This window comes from Monodon monoceros, unplaced genomic scaffold, assembly GCF_005190385.1.
Source record: "Monodon monoceros isolate NGI ecotype Baffin Bay Population unplaced genomic scaffold, NGI_Narwhal_1 Super_Scaffold_12, whole genome shotgun sequence".
Classification (NCBI taxonomy): Eukaryota; Metazoa; Chordata; class Mammalia; order Artiodactyla; family Monodontidae; genus Monodon; species Monodon monoceros.
Window position 1 is genome coordinate 57,964,075 of NW_021703768.1, and position 17,895 is coordinate 57,981,969.

General features: G+C 44.7%; 1 protein-coding gene across 1 annotated transcript in view; it reads right to left on the bottom strand.

Moving 5' to 3' along the window:
- The window catches only part of FOXD1 (forkhead box D1), a 1,756-nt gene extending 854 nt beyond the window's left edge, over positions 1-902 (bottom strand). Inside the window, exon 1 of the mRNA XM_029216800.1 lies at positions 3-902. Coding sequence (XP_029072633.1) covers positions 3-902 — 900 coding nt within the window. The remainder of the gene's footprint in view (positions 1-2) is intronic.
- Positions 903-17,895: the final 16,993 nt, after the last annotated feature.

Here is a 17,895-nt window from a genome sequence, read left to right on the forward strand (position 1 = left end):
GCGGCGAAGAGGGCCGAGGGCGGCGCGTAGGACGGCAGCTGCAGGCCGTAGCCGCAGCCGTAGGGGCCGTAGCCGTAAGCGTGCGGGGGCGGCGGGGGCGCCGGCGGGAAGAGCGCGGCGGCGGCGGCGGCGGCGGCTGGGTCCCCAGCGCCCCCCGCGCCCCCCGCGCTGCGCAGCAGCAGCGACTCGGCTGCGGCGGCGGTGTTGGTGGGGAGCAGCGGCTGCCGCTTGAAGCGCTTCCTCCGGCGCAGGAAGCTGCCGTTGTCGAACATGTCGGCGGACTCGGGGTCGAGCGTCCAGTAGTTGCCTTTGCCGGGGTTGCCGGGCTCGCGGGGGATCTTGACGAAGCAGTCGTTGAGCGAGAGGTTGTGGCGGATGCTGTTCTGCCAGGCGGGGAACTTCTCCCGGTAGTAGGGGAAGCGGCCGCTGATGAACTCGCAGATCTCGCTCAGCGTCAGCCGTTTCTTGGGGCTCTGCAGGATGGCCATGGTGATGAGCGCGATGTACGAGTAGGGCGGCTTCACCAGGGGGTTCTTGACGCCGCCGCCCGCGCTCACGCCGCCGCCCCCGCCGCCGCCCGCGCCCGCGCTGCCGCCGCAGCCGGTCCCGGCCCCTGCCACCGGGGCTGGGCCCGGGGGCACCGGCGAGCCCCCTGTCCGCGGGGCCAGCAGGATGTCATCGTCGTCGTCCTCCTCCTCCAGGTCCTCTAGCTCGTCTTCCCCGGCGTACGAGCGCCGCCGTCGCCGCCGCTGCGCGGGGACAGCCAGCCGGGACACGCCACCGCCGCCCTCGTCGTCGTCCTCCTCTTCCTCGTCGTCTTCGTCCTCGCCCTCCCCCACCACGTCGATGTCTGTCTCCTCGGCGAGGCCGGAGGCATCGGACATCTCCGTGCTCAGGGTCATAGCTGTGGCGCGGCGGCGGCGAGGTGGCCCATAGGGGCGCCGGGCTCCGGGCTCCCGCCGCGCCCCAGCCCAGATCCCGGGCGGCTGGCCTGGCCTGGAGGCGCCACAATGGGGGGCGCCGCCGCTGATCGGGCTGCGCAGCGGTGCCAGAGGCTTGCGCTGCGACTTTGTAACTCCTGCGCCGCCGCGGTAGCCCCAAAACCTCCGCGCTTGTTTGGCTCCGCGCGCACCCCGCCCGGGCGGGGGGCTTTATCTTCCTCCCTCCCAGCGGCCCTCGCCGGCTCAGTCGAGGAGGGGGTGCTGGGGCTCCCGGGCGAGCAAGTCAGAGCGTCGGGCGCCCGGGAGGATGCGGGACGGTTGAGAGTCTAGGGACAGAGATCGGCGAGGAGAGGGCTGAGTCCAGGAGAGGGCGGGCCTTTCCTCTGCTTATAGCAGAAAGAGGCGTGTCACATGGTGTGCACGTCAGAGCGCTACCGAGGCAAGGGAAAGGAAGCCTAGGAAAGCAGCCCCGCTCGGGAGAGAAAGTTCACCCAGAGGAGGGAGCAGCAACTGAGAAGAGGGGGGAGGAGACAGGACCCCACCATTCGTTACCAAAGGGGCTGAGACCTGAAGTACGCGCAGGCCCGCGGTGGTCTGACCAAGGGACGATGCACGAGTTAAGAGTTCCCAGTCTCCTCTTCAATTAGCCCTCAACCCAAACCTCAGCAGCACTCCCGGGACGCGACTGTTTGACCACTCGATGGCCTATCGGAGCCGTCCAGCCAGGAGATAACCACCCCGTCGTCTGAGGTGGTCCCCACAGGGAACGGCCCTGAGTTCTGCTGCGTTGTTCCATATCCCCCAAATAGGGCGAGCGGCTCTCCACCGAATCTGATGAGAAACCCCCCAGTTTAAGCACAGTAATAATTGTTTATTGACCTTTTAACCTGTCCCCTTCGGTTCTTCTCCAAAGACGTTTGTTTTCCACCATCTGTTAATAAAAATGCTGTTAAGCTGGCGTTTTAGTCACTTGTCTGCAACTGAATGCCCTAGAAACTTGACAGCTAAACTAAGCTGCTCTAATGAGAGGATCTGACAAATTTCATGGAAATAAAGAAGGTAACCATTAAATGCAGAGAAGGAATAGAAATTTTTAGTGAAAACCCAAATACACACCAGAAAATGCATCTAGGAACGACTTTTAAAAGTTCTTTCATAATGGGGTAAGGGATTCTATAGTTATCAGTAAGAGGAACGTTCTAATCAACACTCCACAGTAATCTCGAAATAAATTACTAAACGTGTACACATATCTCTACTCAGCCAATATTTCCAATAGGTACTGGTGAGAAGAAACGAAATAATTTTTAAAAAGAAGATTCAAGTTCTGTTCAGCCCAATTTTCCTTTTCAGGTGACAAGGTAGTGGAAATATTTCAAATACGATGGTATTTTAAGTACACCTATCTTTGTCACCAGCTGATTTTATTTTGGCTAGTGGGAAAATCCTAATAGTTTGTGGAATTCATACACAGCCATACCTTTTGGACTTTTGCATTTCCTAAAACACTTTTATTTCAAAGTGGGGAACTTGCCTCAAAATTTTACCTTCCTGATTAAAATGATCACTTGACAAGAACTGAGGATCAAACATAAATGGCTTTATGTAGGAACAATCACCAGCTGCCCTTGTGTATATCATATTATGGATCAAGCAGTTTTCACGTTTCCAAACGTTTCATTACTCCCCTTATCAATTACAGAGCCACAAAAATAAACTGTTACCCCATCTACGACTTATTTTTAAGTCAAGTTTTTGTTGCTCAGGACAGCTATCAACCAGTGACAGTTACAAATGACCCATAAAGTCCATCATAGATCTTTGGAAGATGTATGAGAACGCCTCAAAGTCCTAAATAATTTTTCGTTGACTCTCGTTTGATACATGGCTGAACCATCTAATTATTGTAATGGGCTCAGCATTAACCTGAGCCAACATTAATCGGCACTATTACTCAGGCATTACATTGCTTTGTTGATGTAGCCAGGAGTCCTTACCAAGGAGTTCACTCTTACATTTGAAAGTTTAAGTTTTATAAGTACTCAGTCGTTATCTAAATAAACACCATGATTTGCGCTGCACTGAGGGTTGGTGTGTGGCGAAGTGTTCAAAGCTGAAACAGAGAGGAAGAATTTGTTCGCAGACCGTTAGTTACTTTAGATGATCAGTTACAGCCGTCGTTCCGTTCTGCTACCACCTCCGTGGACTTGTCTGACCAAGGAGGGCGGGGAGATTAACTTTGCAGTTCCTTTTGTAACCTTGCCCGAAGGTCCTTCCCCAAACGGTTAAGAGCTCATCCCTGAAAACCTTTGAAAAAACGTGGCAAGTTATCTTCTGGCCACTCAGGTGAAAATGTTAGGATTTACTGGAGGTTAGAGCGGAATTTCAATCCAGGAGAAGCGCTGCAAGGATAGAGAGCGTTAACGGAGATTTGGGTGAGCTTTACTAAAGCCTCGTGTTTGTGCACGCCACTTGTTTTGTTTGCTTTAGTTAAGCTACACGTTTGTATGCCACCTTTAGCTCCGCGCTCGTGAAATTCCCCAGCGCGGAAACCCAAGCGTTTCTTCTCCCGCGCGTCCCCCTTTCGCCTTCCTTGTCCCCTACCCGCGGGCCTTCCGTCCTAGTGGGCTCCCAGCTCTCGGCCTCGGCTGGGAAATCTCCACTCCCACCTCTCAAGCTGGTACAAGATCAAGAAACTTTTCCTTGCCGCGGGCGGGGGCCGTCGCGGCGACACCCCTCCGGCGCACCCAGCTCGCGCGGACGCGGAAAGCGGCGGGGCTCTTGCGGGCCGGGCGGTGCCCTCATGGGGGAGGCCTGCCTCCTGGCGGCGGCGCGGAGCTGGCCCGGGGCTGGCCCCGAGCCGGAACGCGGGAGGCAGCGGGCGTCTTACGAGTGTGCCAGGTGGGCTCCCGGGCTTCCCTCCCCCTGGGCTTTGGGCGGCAAGGCTTTTTCTTTCTCGAGGCCCCACGTCTCTGCGGCAACTGGAGGCGTTTCCCTGGACTGCAGGTTTCGGATATTTTCCCCTGGCGGTTTGGGCGCTCCAGAAGGCGTCCCGAAGTTATCGGGGATAAGGCGGCGCAGGGGCAAAGGAGGCGGCTGAAGCCTCGAGAGGCACCGCTTCAGCCCTTTGCCCTCGGGCCCCGGACCGCGAGCTCCACAAGGTCCAGGGACTTCCTTCGGTGGGCGAAGGCTGGCAGACTTGGGGGCGTAAGCTCCCGGGCGGGGAACTGGACTACTCTCTCCGGCCCCTAGCGCATCCCAGGCGTTTACCCATGAACGTGAACATGAACGCGTTTCCAAATTACGCGGACATTTGGGGCTCTCTCTCCAAGAGTCTTTCCACTCGCCTGTATTGAGATACTACTTTGTGCCAGGCATTCTGGTTTTTGGAGAGCGTAACAATAAAAGGAGAGTTCCTGGTGTGACTAATGTCTCATGGGGAAGCCAGGTAAACAGATTATTATGCCTACTGAGAAGTGCTTTCTGAGTACCCCAGCCTAAAGTGGGCTATGACTCGGGGTCCCTGCCTGTCTTTGGCTCTGTTCTTTCATCCTGCGCTACCCTTCTTGTGGCTGTATGCGTCTTCTCTTGTTTTTTTAAACGCAAGCGCCTGGAGGCCAAAAAGGGCTCTATTCGTTGCTTTTTGTTTTTCGGTGTGTGCGTGTTCACATATGCGTCGCATATAACTTGCCATTTTAAGTGCAGGGTTCAGAGGCGTTAAGTACATTCACCTTGGTGCAACTACTGCCACTATCCATTTCCAGAACTCTCACATCATCCCAGACTGAAACTCTGTACGGTTTAAAGAATAACTCCCATTCCACACCCACCCACACACCCACCCACACACACAGACACACCCGCCAGCAGCTTGGCAACCACTATTCTACTTCCTGTCTCTATGAAATTGACTATTCTAGCTACCTACCTCATATAAATGGAAGCATACAATATTTGTCCTTTGTGTCCGGCTTATTTCACTTAACATAATGTCTACAAGGTTCATCCATGTTGTAGCATGTATCAGAATTTCATTCCTCAGGCTGAATAATAGTCTGTTGTATATTATGTATACCACATATTGGTTATTCATTCATCCATCAGTGGACATTTGGGTTGTTTCCTCCTTTTCTATTTATTTTTGAATTTCCACTTACCTAGCTCTTTGTAACACTCTGCATGCACCAGGCACTCAATAAAGATGTGTCTGTTAGTTTTCCTACACCTTTTTCATTCCAGAAATCCTCAAAGGATCCCCATTGTTTTTTGCTGTGCCCTTCTGGATTTGTCACCTTAACTTGCTCACAATTTTGAGACTTTCAGACTCAGACTCTGCACATTATCTTCAGTTTAAAAAAAAAGTAGAAGTTAAGACTCTGCCAGAATTAGTTCCTGGTAAAATTAGTTCCACACACACACACACATGCACACTTTTTACATCCTTTTTACTTTTTATGCCTTCTTACCTGTCCTAAATCCTTGAGGGCCCAAGATGATTTTTGAATGTTTCTCTGGCTGTCCAGGCCCTCCACTTCACCATTCTCCTGTGGTGTAATATTACCTGCCATGAGTGTTGGTTCACACGTGCCACTAAGCTAATTTCAAGGTACAACAACCAGTCAAGTGGGTACCTCATGTGATGGCTGAGGAAGCAAAGCAGGCTCTTGAGAGTTGCCGCTGGCCGTTATGGAGGCAGCAATGGCAGAGCAGAACTTCCCAGCATCATGTCCCAGTTCTAGCGGCCTCTCCCTACATAGGAATCCATGAGCCAGCCTCTTTCTACCCCCCTCCCCCCACCCAATCTACTTCTTCAGGACCAGTTAGGTAGTCTGAAAATAAGTTCAAGGCAAGGTATTACTGGCTGACAGTGGTTGGCACCTCTCCCAAGAGTCGATGCATTTTAACCCAGGAATTCTGTTGATAAAATGCCATAATCCAGTTTCAAATGGTGCATCTTCAGGCAGTGTAGTTGGAAGGTGAGATTCCTTTGTGAAGAAGAATGTCAGTGGTCGCCTGGGTCTTACTAGGCAGTCTGTGCTTGCACAACAGCTCCTTAAACAAGCATTTCGTGGCCTGAGCAGGATTCAGAAATCCTCAAGAATTCAGAATGTCAGCAAAGGTCTAAATCTCTGTTTTATAACAGTAAAATTATTTACACTGACTCAGGAATTTTCATTACTGCAGTTCAGCTGGACTAGCCCTCCTGTCCCAACACACACCAACACAGACTTATTCAACTCTGGGTCTCAGTGGTTTGCAGTGACACACATTTAAATTTTGCACCCCCAAATCAAAAGTTCAAAAGATATTTTTATCGTGAATTTAATTGCAAAATATACACAACTCCATTCCAGAAAGAACTCCTCCATTTGGAAGTCATCTTCAATACAAGACCCTCAAGAGTCCGTGTGTGTGGTGCTGTAATCATCTAGTGTTTATTTACACTGTTTAATAATTTCCTGGAATATATATATAGTACTTTAAATTCTAATATAAGAATTTAAAAATAATATTGCCACATCTAGAAAGAGCACACATAATAATATTAGCACATCTAGAATTATTTTTTATTTGTAGTTCATCCAGGGGCTGTCTGTGAAGAGAAATCTCTCTGCTTGGGAAGAATGGGGCTCTCTAAAGGGATTCTAGGGGTGCAGCTATCTACAGGACACACTGAAAATGAAAAGAATTCTTACAAGACCGTGAGAAAGCCTTGTCTTGAATTGAATTTTTTGTGTGTGCTTAAAATGTATACAGTGACCAGCCTCCTCCCTCCCTCCTTCTCTCTCTCTCTCTCTCTCTCTCTCACACACACACACACACACACACACACACACACACACACTCTTTTTAGCCTGATGTTCAGGCTTAAACCAAGGCTGAACTACATGCTCTACATATGCAAACACACCAAAAGCTCGATGTCTGCCCTCAGGGGCAACCCTGCACCTGACACCACGGTCTGACATCAAGCTGTGGGAGGTGAGTAGAGACAGGGGGAGGTTTGTTGCAGTCAAGTACAAACATACTCCCCTGTGCAGAAAGCACTTTAGATGTCTTCCACTAGAGGCACATGTGAGTGAATCTCCTTTGCTAGAAAGCTTTGGTTGGCAGCCTTCCAGAGCAGAAAAAAACTGAGAAAGGTCCTAAACCCAAAATTTACAGAAGAGTAAATGCAAATAATGATCAATAGTTTCTTTTTTTAAAAAAGATATGCAAATTAGAAAATGATGAAATGCCATTTTCCTCTATCAAATTAGCAAATGCATGAGGGTGATGGGTGTGATTGTAGGAACTCAATCATGTGCTGTCTTTGTAAAGTGTAAAGTGGTGCAAACCTAGCAGACAATTTGGCAAAATACAAAGCTTGGATCTTAAGTGCCATTTTCTTTGATTCATTTATTCTAGGATCCTCTTCTAAGGAAACAACCAGAAATATGAATAAAGACTTACGTACAAAAATATTTGTGGCAGTGATTTTTTTTTTAAAGGGAAAAAATTGGAAACATTTTAAATGCCCAGGAGTTAAATATATTACTATATATCCTTAAGGTGGAATATTTTATAATCATTAAAGATTGTCTGTGAACTATTTTAATAACTTGACAAAACTTCAATTAATTAATGGTAAAAGTCCAGAGAGAAAATTATATGTAATACTTTATCAATTATTTAAAATACTATACATGTAAATTGTATGACTGGAAGGAAACACACTAAAATGTCAACTGGTTATTTCCAGGAAGTGAGATTATGGGTGGTATTTGTTTCATTATTTATATTGTACTTTTCTATATTTTTTTCCCAAATTTCTCACAATGAGCAATTTCCAAATTGCTGAGTTCAGACACCTGAAGAGCACACTTAGTGTGAAAGAAAGACTACAAACTGAATGGTTTATATAATCTGAAGCACGATTATTGGAACAGACACCAAAAATTTAAAGTAAGCATGATAAACATCTTAAGGAGGAAAGGAAACTTATTAGTAACATTAAGCAAGAAAAATAATTTTTTAAAACCCTAGTGGAAACACTGAGTATGAAGAATGTAACAGACGAAATAAAGAACAAATCAATGGAATAAATAGCAGAATGGGTACAGCTGAAGAATGGATTGAATTTGAAGATCAATTTGAGGAAGTCTCCCAAAAGCAGCTGGAAAGGACAAAATTCTGGCTCATGAAATCAAGTTAGTGAGTTGTAGTCAGCATTGACAGAGAATAGAATCAGATGGGATGGGATGGGATGGGATGATGGGATGGGAGGAGATGGAATAGAGGAGAGTAGAATAAAAAATAACACCGAATGACACATAAAAATGCTAAGAATAGTTTGTGAAATTTTTACTTCAGTTATTTTTATATTTTTTAATGTATGTGTGTGTACTGAGTTGCCATGTAAAATGAAATCTGTCAGTGTGGGTCACAGTAAAAAAATGTTAGACAGCTACTGTTTTTTAAAATATATATTTATGCCATGATCTTGCTATTCTTTTCTACCTTCTCTGGAATTCTGCTCATAAATTATCCTTTTTTTCTCTTAATGCTCATCTCAGTTTACAAACATGTTCCAAACTCTTGTATCTAAAAATAAAAACATGCAAAAATGTTCTTCTCTCCTGAATGTGCCAATGCAAGCTAGTGCCCCCCCTCCCCTTCCATTCATCACCTAATTTTTCAAAAGGCTGGTTTGTCCACATTGCTTCCAACGTCATCTCTTGCCCACCTCTTAGACCCTCACAGTGTCATTCCAACTCTGAATACCATTGCTATATTAATCAATGTGCCATGGAAAAGTATGGCCATGCACATTTAGGAAAAGCTGAGTTAAATGAAGAAAGCAGTTGCCTTTACTGCAGCACTTAGGAGTTTTTACGTATAAAGTGCATTGTGATTCTTCTTCCAGAGGCATATAGATGCAGTGTAATATTTTCCAAGTTTATTTTACTATGGAACACAAGTTTGGGAAATGGAGCTCACTGAAATAACATGATAAAGAGTTAACAATGATTTTCTAATGGCCCAGAGTAAGGATTCCTCTCATTTATTTACTTAACAAATATTTATTTTCTACCATGGGGCAGGTACTGTTCTAGGCACATGGGATATATAAGTAAACAAATGGACAAAGATCTCTGCCCTAAGGAGTTTTATATATTTAGCAGGAGAGAGACAGACCTTAAGAAATAAACAAAATGAATATATTAATTAATAGATTACTTCTATAGTATGTTAGAAGGTAATAGATACTGTGAGGGAAAATTGTAGAAGGGGTAAGAGGGTTGGGAATGGTGGCAGTACAGTATGGAAGAAACAGGTAGGTTAGTTTTCAATAATGACCAAAGACTGGGATAATGATACAGCTGGATGTCTGGGGGAGGAGAAATCAAAGCAGAAGGAATAGTTAGGGCAAAGGCCCTAAGGCAGTGAAACGGAGCAGGACCTTATGGTCCTTCCCCCACCCGCCATGTCCTCAGCCTGCCTTTTGTCTGTGGAAAAAGTTTAGCCAAAGAATAAGTTTAATCAGAGAAGTGAGAAAATGCAGAAACAAAGGAAAACAGTCAAAGGAGACCAATTATTAATAGTTTGGTCAGTAAGCAAAGCCAAGGATCTTTAGTTCCCCCTCAAGGGCTATAGATAATATTCTGAGCCATATCTTGTGAGCTGTCTTATAGATACTGAAACCCCCATCAGGTGGAAGAAGTGAACTACATGATGACCAGACTGTAGGCATGACATAAGCTGCCACTATTCCGAGAATTTGCTTCAAAGAAATGGAAGCAAACTGACCCTGGAACTGAAGCCTAACTGTACCTAAAACAATCAAGATGACGCTGGTCAGACCACCGCATGACCAATTTCAAGATGCCTGTCAGAGCTGATGGTGCTGTTTCTGCATATAGCCCCCTCCCTCCGTCGATAAAAGCTCTTGCCCCTTGGTTGTGGGGGGGGGTGGGGAGTTGGCCTTTGGACGGGAGCCCGCCTTCCCTCCACCCCCCACCCGTTGCTGGCATCCAAAACAAAGCACACTTTCCTTTCCATCAACTTGCCTCTTTATTGCCTTTTGAGTGGTGAGTAGCCGGACCCCACTTTCAGTTACAGCAGGACCATGCTTGTCATATTCAAGGAGTGGCAAGTAGGCCATGGTGGTCTAATGGAGTGAGCAAGGGGGAGAACGATACACAATGGAAGAATAGGAGATGAGGTCAAAGGGCTGTGGGATGGGAGGAGGCAACCATGCAAGGCCTTGTAGGCATTAGAAGGACTTGGGCTTTTACTCTAAGTGAGATGGGGAGTAATTGTAGGGTGTCAAGTAGAGCCATGACCTGCTCAAACTTAAATCCTTAAATCCTATAAAGGGTCCCTCTGGCTGCTCTATTAAGAATAGCCTATATTGGGCTTCCTTGGTGGTGCAGTGGTTGAGAGTCTGCCTGCCGATGCAGGGGACACGGGTTCGTGCCCCGGTCCGGGAAGATCCCACATGCCGCGGAGCGGCTGGGCCCGTGAGCCATGGCCGCCGAGCCTGCGCGTCCGGAGCCTGTGCTCCACAACGGGAGAGGCCACAGCAGTGAGAGGCCCGCGTACCGCAAAAAAAAAAAAAAAAAAAAAAGCCTATATCAAGCAAGGGAAGAAATAGGCAGACAAGTTAGGAAGAGATGGCAGCAATGAAGGCGAGACCTGCTGGTGCCTTAAATCAGGGGGATGACAACGGGGATGGTGAGAAATGGTTGAATTCTAGATGTATTTTGAAGAAGGAGCTCACAAGATTTCCTGACATTGAATACAGGCTATGAGATCAAGACAGGAGTCAAAGAATCATCTCATCTGGTCTTTCCATGGCATTTTTGGCACTGCTCCATCTAAGCTTGTGTTTTTTACTCCTTCCTCACCTGAAGCCCCCCACTCCTAGCTATTTACCCAAGAAAAACAAAAGCATATGGTCATTCAAAGACTTGTATGTGATTGTTCATAGCTGCTTTATCAGTAATAGCCCAAAACTGGAAACAACACAAATGTCCATTAACAGGAGAGTGAATAAATAATCTGTGGCATATACACAGTGGAATACTACTCAGCAATACAAAGGAAAGAACTACTGATACATGCAACAAGATGAATGAATCTCAAAATCACTATGGTGAGTGAAAGAAGTCAGACAAAAATGAGTGTATTCTGGGCTTCCCTGGTGGCGCAGTGGTTGAGAGTCCGCCTGCCGATACAGGGGACACGGGTTCGTGCCCCGGTCCGGGAAGATCCCACATGCCGCGGAGCAGCTGGGCCCATGAGCCATGGCCACTGAGCCTGCACGTCCGGAGCCTGTGCTCCGCAACAGGAGAGGCCACAACAGTGAGAGGCCCGCATACCGCAAAAAAAAAAAAAAAAAAGTATATTCTGTATGACTCTATGTATATAAAATTCTAGAAAATGCAAGCAAATCTAGAGTGACAGAAAGCAGATTAGTGGTTGCCTTGAGGTAATGGGGGAAATGGGAGAATGAATTATGGAATTACATAAGGGCACAAGGAAAATTTAGGAGTGATGATTATGTTCATTATCTTGACTGTGGTAACAATTTCATAGGTGTAGACATGTCAAAATGTATCTGCTTGTGCGTTCATCTGCATCGTCTGCTGCATCCACAATGTTCTGACTTGGAGTAGTTATAGGTGACCTCTTTTAGAAGATGTATATCAGCCATCCTTGCGTCCACATGCAGTGTGTAGCACGTTTCCTGGCAGGCTGTGTTTAGCAAGGCTTTGCTGGTATGAAACAAATATAGATAAATCAATTGTTCTGCTATATAACAACTGTAACTAGATAGGTGGGCATAATGACTATTTTAAAGGTATTGATATTTATGAGTTTAATGCAATTATGATAAAAAAAATTATCATGGGTTTTAAAAACTTCATTCCAAGGCTGTATCAAAGAATAAATGAGTGAGAATAACAAAGAATATTTCGAAAAAGAAGAATGGTTGGGCATTAGAGCTCGCCTTAGATATTACTATGTAGCTCTAGTAATCAAAATAATGTGGACTTCAAATAAAAGTAGACTGATAGTGCAAACTGTAGAGTCCAGAAACAGGCCATAAACTGTGAACATGGACTGCTTAGTACATGACTTTAAATGTGGCACAACAGATTAGAGAGGAAAGGAAGGAATTATTCAGTAAATCGTATAGGACAGTCGGTTAACTTTTCTTGGGAGCCAAAAAAAAAAGTTAGACACTTAGGTCATATATCAAAATAAATTCCAGGTGAATAAAACTGGTGGTTCTTTAGATGTGGGGAGAGGATGCCAAGGATATTTCACTTGGGGAGAGTTTTTCAAAGTTTTTCAGTGCTTTGTCCTCCTCCATCCCCCAACTGTAATATTTTGGTTGAAAGTAAATGCAAATGATGAAACCTTCTTTTTAGATGAAACCATTTCTAACAAAAATATAGGAGTTATTTATTGGATCTTGGAATGGGCAAACACCTTAAGTATCAGAGAATGGAATAAATCATGAAGAAAAAGATGGATAGATTTTGCTACATAAAAACTGGGTAAAAATATATAGACAGAGGCAAAGGGGAAAGCTCAGATGGGGAAAATAATTACAACAAATGTGACCAGTGGAGTTTTAATAAAGTTAAAATAGTCCTTACAAATTGATCTTTATTTATTTATTTACTTACTATTTACTTATTTTTGGCTGCGTTGGGTCTTTGTTGCTGCACATGGGCTTTCCCTAGTTGCGGCAAGCAGGGGCTACCCTTCGTTGCAGTACGCAGGCTTCTCATTGCGGTGGCTTCTCTTGTTGTGGAGCACGGGCTCTAGGTGCGCGGCTGCAGTAGCTGTGACTCGTAGGCTCCAGAGCGCAGGCTCAGTAGTTGTGGCGCACGGGCTTTGTTGCCCCGAGGCACGTGGGATCTTCCCAGACCAGGGCTTGAACCCGTGTCCCCTGCATTGGCAGGCGGATTCTTAACAACTGCGCCACCGGGGAACTCCTCCAAATTGATTTTTAATAAAAATAATGGTATTTGAATAATGGACAATGAATGTTTGAAAACTGTTCCACCTTGTTTATAATTACATTAACTGCCAGTCACACCTTGTTTATAATTACATTAACCGCTAGTCAGAGAAATGCACATTAGACTGATGCTATTTTTCCCCCAAAGGGGGGAAAAGATACCTAAGGCTGGTAAGGTGTGAGAAAACAGACACTCCTGTGGCTTGCTGATGAGACTGGAAGGCATTTGGCAGGATGTAGTAAAAGCCTTAAAATGTTTATATTGTTTGGCCCAGTGATTCTACTTCTAGGCATCAATCCCAGAGAAATAATCATTTATATAAAAAGTGCTTCATCGAAAAAAAAGTACTTCATCCAAACAATCCTCCCACAGGAATGTGAGCTCCATGAAGGGAGGAGTTATATCAGTTTTGTTTACTGCTGTAACCCCAGTAAATCAAACAGGGTCAGGCATAGACTAAGTACCTCCAAAGTATTTGTTGAATGAATATGTTTACTTTCTGAGTTTTGTATTGTTACATATTTTAGATACATGAAAAGACATAATTTTTTAAAAATATAAAACACCCAAGTACTACTGCTTTAAGAAATATTAATATGGCTAAAGTTCCCTGTTGCATATAATAATTTTTTTAAATTTATTTTTGGCTGTGTTGGGTCTTCGTTTCTGTGCGAGGGCTTTCTCTAGTTGCGGCAGGTGGGGGCCACTCTTCATCGCGGTGCGCGGGCCTCTCACTGTCGCGGCCTCTCTTGTTGCGGAGCACAGGCTCCAGACGCGCAGGCTCCAGACGCGCAGGTTCAGTAGTTGTGGCTCACGGGCCTAGTTGCTCCGCGGCATGTGGGATCTTCCCAGATCAGGGCTCGAACCCATGTCCCCTGCATTGGCAGGCGGATTCTCAACCACTGTGCCATCAGGGAAGCCCAATAATTTTAAAATAAGAAAAAAAAAAAAGTGTAAAGCATGTTCACTTTAACTTTCTGATCAGGCCAAAAATTCCACACAGAATTTTCTCTTTTCTCTCACTTCTTTTTATTATTATGGTAAAATACACATAACACAAAATTTACCATCCTAACAATTTTTACCTGTACTGCTCGGTGGCACTAAGTATCTTCACATCGTTGTGCCGCCATCCATCTACAGAACTCTTTTCGCCTTGCAAAACTGAGATTCTGTACCCATTAAACAGTAGATCCCATTCCTCCCTGCCCCCTGCCACCCCCTCCCAGTAACCACCATTCTACTTTCTCTGTATTTGACTACTCTAGGTACCTCAAGTAAGTGGAATCATACAATATTTGTCCTTTATGTCTTTTTTCACTTAGCATGTCTTCAAGATTCATCCATGTTGTAACATGTACCAGAATTTCCTTCCTTTTCAAGGCTGAAAAAATATTCCATTGTCTGTATATACCACATTTTGTTTATCCACTCATCCATGGATGGACACTTGGGTTGCTTTCACTTTTTGGATATTATGAATAATGCTGCTATGAATGTGGGTACACAAGTATATTTTTGAGTCTCTGCTTTCAATTCTTTGGAGCATATACTCAGAAGTGGAATTGCTGGATTATATGGGAATTCTATTTTTAAGGAATTGCCATACTGTGTTCCATAGTGGCCGCACCATTGTATATTCCCCAAAACAGTGCACAAGTGTTCCAATTTTTCCACATGATCACAACACGTGTTATTTTCTGTTTATTCATTTTTTATAGTAGTCATCCTAACGGGCATGAAGTGGTTCTTCTCACTTCTTAACACCACTAGTGAGCTTGGAAAGCATCCCTCTTACCTTCTGCACAATACTCACGAGTGTGAACAAGTATGTGCTTGAAAAAGAAACTATACTCAAGAAGTTCTCAGATAACAGAACCACAGTCTCATAAGGTCTTTACAGGGTAGTCAAGAAAGGGCCTGTAAGAAACACACACACACACACACACACACACACACACACACACACCCTCATTCCACTTATACGGAATCTGAGTTTCCACTTTTCTCCTTATTCAGCCGACTTTTCCAGAAAGCATGATAGTCATTACCATACTCTGCCACTAGGGGCAATATGCCTCCCAAGCAAGGCGGACGTGTGTAGGTCAAAACTCCCTCATCCCTTGGCGGGATGGGAAAGGACAGAGAGGGGTTTAAAGGAAACTTTTGGGACTGAAGAATATGTTCACTATCTTGACTATGGTGATGGTTCCACCGGTATATACCTATGTCAAGACTTAGATTCTACACTTCAAATATGTGTATTGTACGTTGATTATTCATCAATAAAACTTTTTTTTAAATTCCCCCATGCCTGACAAAATTTGAAATTTTTCAAAATGAATTTTGTTAAAAAGCAAGGAAAGGCAAACCAAACGCCAAAAAGAGTGCACTAGGAAATAACTGCGGGCAGATTTACGGATTACATTCTCCTTATGTTTGATACTTAGAGTCTGATGAACACAGCTCCTCGGTGCAGATGTGTCAATGTCTTCTTTCCTACCTCTGCTCGTTAAGGATTCAGACACTGAACTTGAACTTGTGGGGCAGTCAGGTTGGCAGTGCTGTCTAGTTTGGTTGAAATTTTAGATCTTGCCACAATCTGCTTCCCAGTTCTTCTTCCAGAACAGCCAATACTTATCACCCCCCTGACAGGTTGGCACTTCTGCTTTTTTTATTCCTGGACTGTGTCCCAGATGAGGAAAGTACTGCCTTACAGGGCTCCGAGATTCCTCCCCTGCTCCAGGAAAATTGTGGTAACCTTGCTAAAGTTTGTAACTATCTCAGAAGTTGTTCTGAAATTCCTACCCTCCCCCTTGAGCCACTGCTCCCTGTCCTGTTCATTTTGTCTGAAATTCATTCATTAGGTCTATTAAATTGACTTGAGGCAGAGTCACTGATTGTTCTTGACTAACTTCTGGGCCTAATGTCACAAAGGGCTGAGAGAAGTGAGGACTGTTGTCTAGGACCTAAGGTACCTGATGATTTCAACAAAAACACGAGTCACGTAAAATAAAAATTTGTGAACAATGACATGTTGCCAACTACTAAGTAACAAATTATTTCCAAATTTAGTGGCTTGAAACAACTTTTTATTATTCTCACAACTTCTCTGAGTCAGGAATTCACAAGGACCATAAAGGGGTTGATATATCTGCAGTACGTGGGGACTCAGCTAGGAGGATTTGAAGGCTGGGGTGACCCAGGGCTGTGGACAGGAATCATCTGGAGGTGTTTTTATTTACACCTCTAGCAGTTGATGACAGCTGTCAGCTGGGATTGTCAGCTAGAACACTAACATGTGACCTTTTCAGGAGGCCTGGGCTTCCTCACAGCATGGCTGACCAGTCTCCCTAAAGAACCAATGGAAGCTGTAATGCCTTTTATAACTTAGCCTAGTAAGTCACAAAGGTTATTTCCTCCCCCAGATTCAAGGGGAGGGGACTGTATTAGTTTGTTAGGCTGCCACAGTAAAGTTCCACAGACTGAGTGGCTTAAACAACTGTCTCACCATTCTGGAAGCTAGATGTCCAAAATCACGTTGTTGGCAGGACTGGTTCGTTCTGAGGGTTGTGAGAGAAGGATCTGTTCCAGGCCTCTCTCCTTGGCTTATAGGTAGCCATTTTCTCCCTATGTCTCTTCACATCACTGTCCCGCTGTGTCCAAATTTCCCCCCCTTTATGACACTGGTCATATTGGATTAGGGTTCACCCTAATGACTTCATTTTAACTTGATTACCTCTGTACAGACCCTATCTCCAAATAAGGCCATGTTCTGAGATACTGTGAGTTAGGACCTCAACAAATGAATTTTGAAGGAAACAATTTAATCCATAAGATGAACATAGACCCCAACTTTCAACGAGCAGAGTGTCAAAGTCACCATGTAAAGAGTGCATGTGGGATGACAGATGAATGGATAAAGAAGATGTGGTACATATGTACAATGGAATATTACTCAGCCATAAAAAGAAATGAAATTGAGTTATTTGTAGTGAGGTAGATGGACCTAGAGTCTGTCATACAGAGTGAAGTAAGTCAGAAAGAGAAAAACAAATAACGTATGTTAACACATATATATGGAATCTAAAAAAAAAAAAAAAGGTACTGATGAACGTAGGGGCAGGGCAGGAAAAAAGAGGTAGAGAGAGGGAATGGACTTGATGACATGGGGTGGGAGGGTGAAGCTGGGGCGAATTAAGAGTAGCATCGACATATATACACTACCAAATGTAAAATAGTTGGCTGGTGGGAAGCAGCAGCGTAACACAGGGAGACCAGCTCAGAGCTTTGCAATGACCAAGAGGGGTGGGATAGGGAGGGTGGGAGGGAGGGTCAAGAGGGAGGGGATATGAGGACATGTGTCGGCTGATTCGCTTTGTTGTGCAACAGAAACTAACGCAGTATTCTGAAGCAATTATACTCCAATAAAGATCTATTAAAAAATAGTAAAAAAAAATAAAAAATAAAAATAAAAAAATTTTTTAAAAGTGCATGTGGGAGATATTGTCACTTGCCATCACTGGAAGATATAATCTACCACATCACGATATTAAAAAGTTTAATAATGAGAACCTATTACAGCTTATATTATTCGTTTCATATAAGTCAGCTCACAACATAGAAAACGTAATTTGGGGGGAACTACTATCATATGTTTCATATTTTTATAGCGGTCAGAGAGCTCAAATATCAACTGTTTGGTTCCAAACAAGACACCTGGAACCTCTATGACCGACTCTTCCCCAAGGCAATGAAAAGCTGTACTTCAACAGCTAGTGCTTCCTAACAGAACTTCCAACAAATTATTATTTCTGGCCCAAGGATTCACTCTACTTTAAGTTCCTTTGCTGATTTGCTTATTTGTAGTAGACACGCACTATTAGTGCCTGTAGTTCAGTCTTGACTAATCTTGTCTTCACTCAGAGGAATTC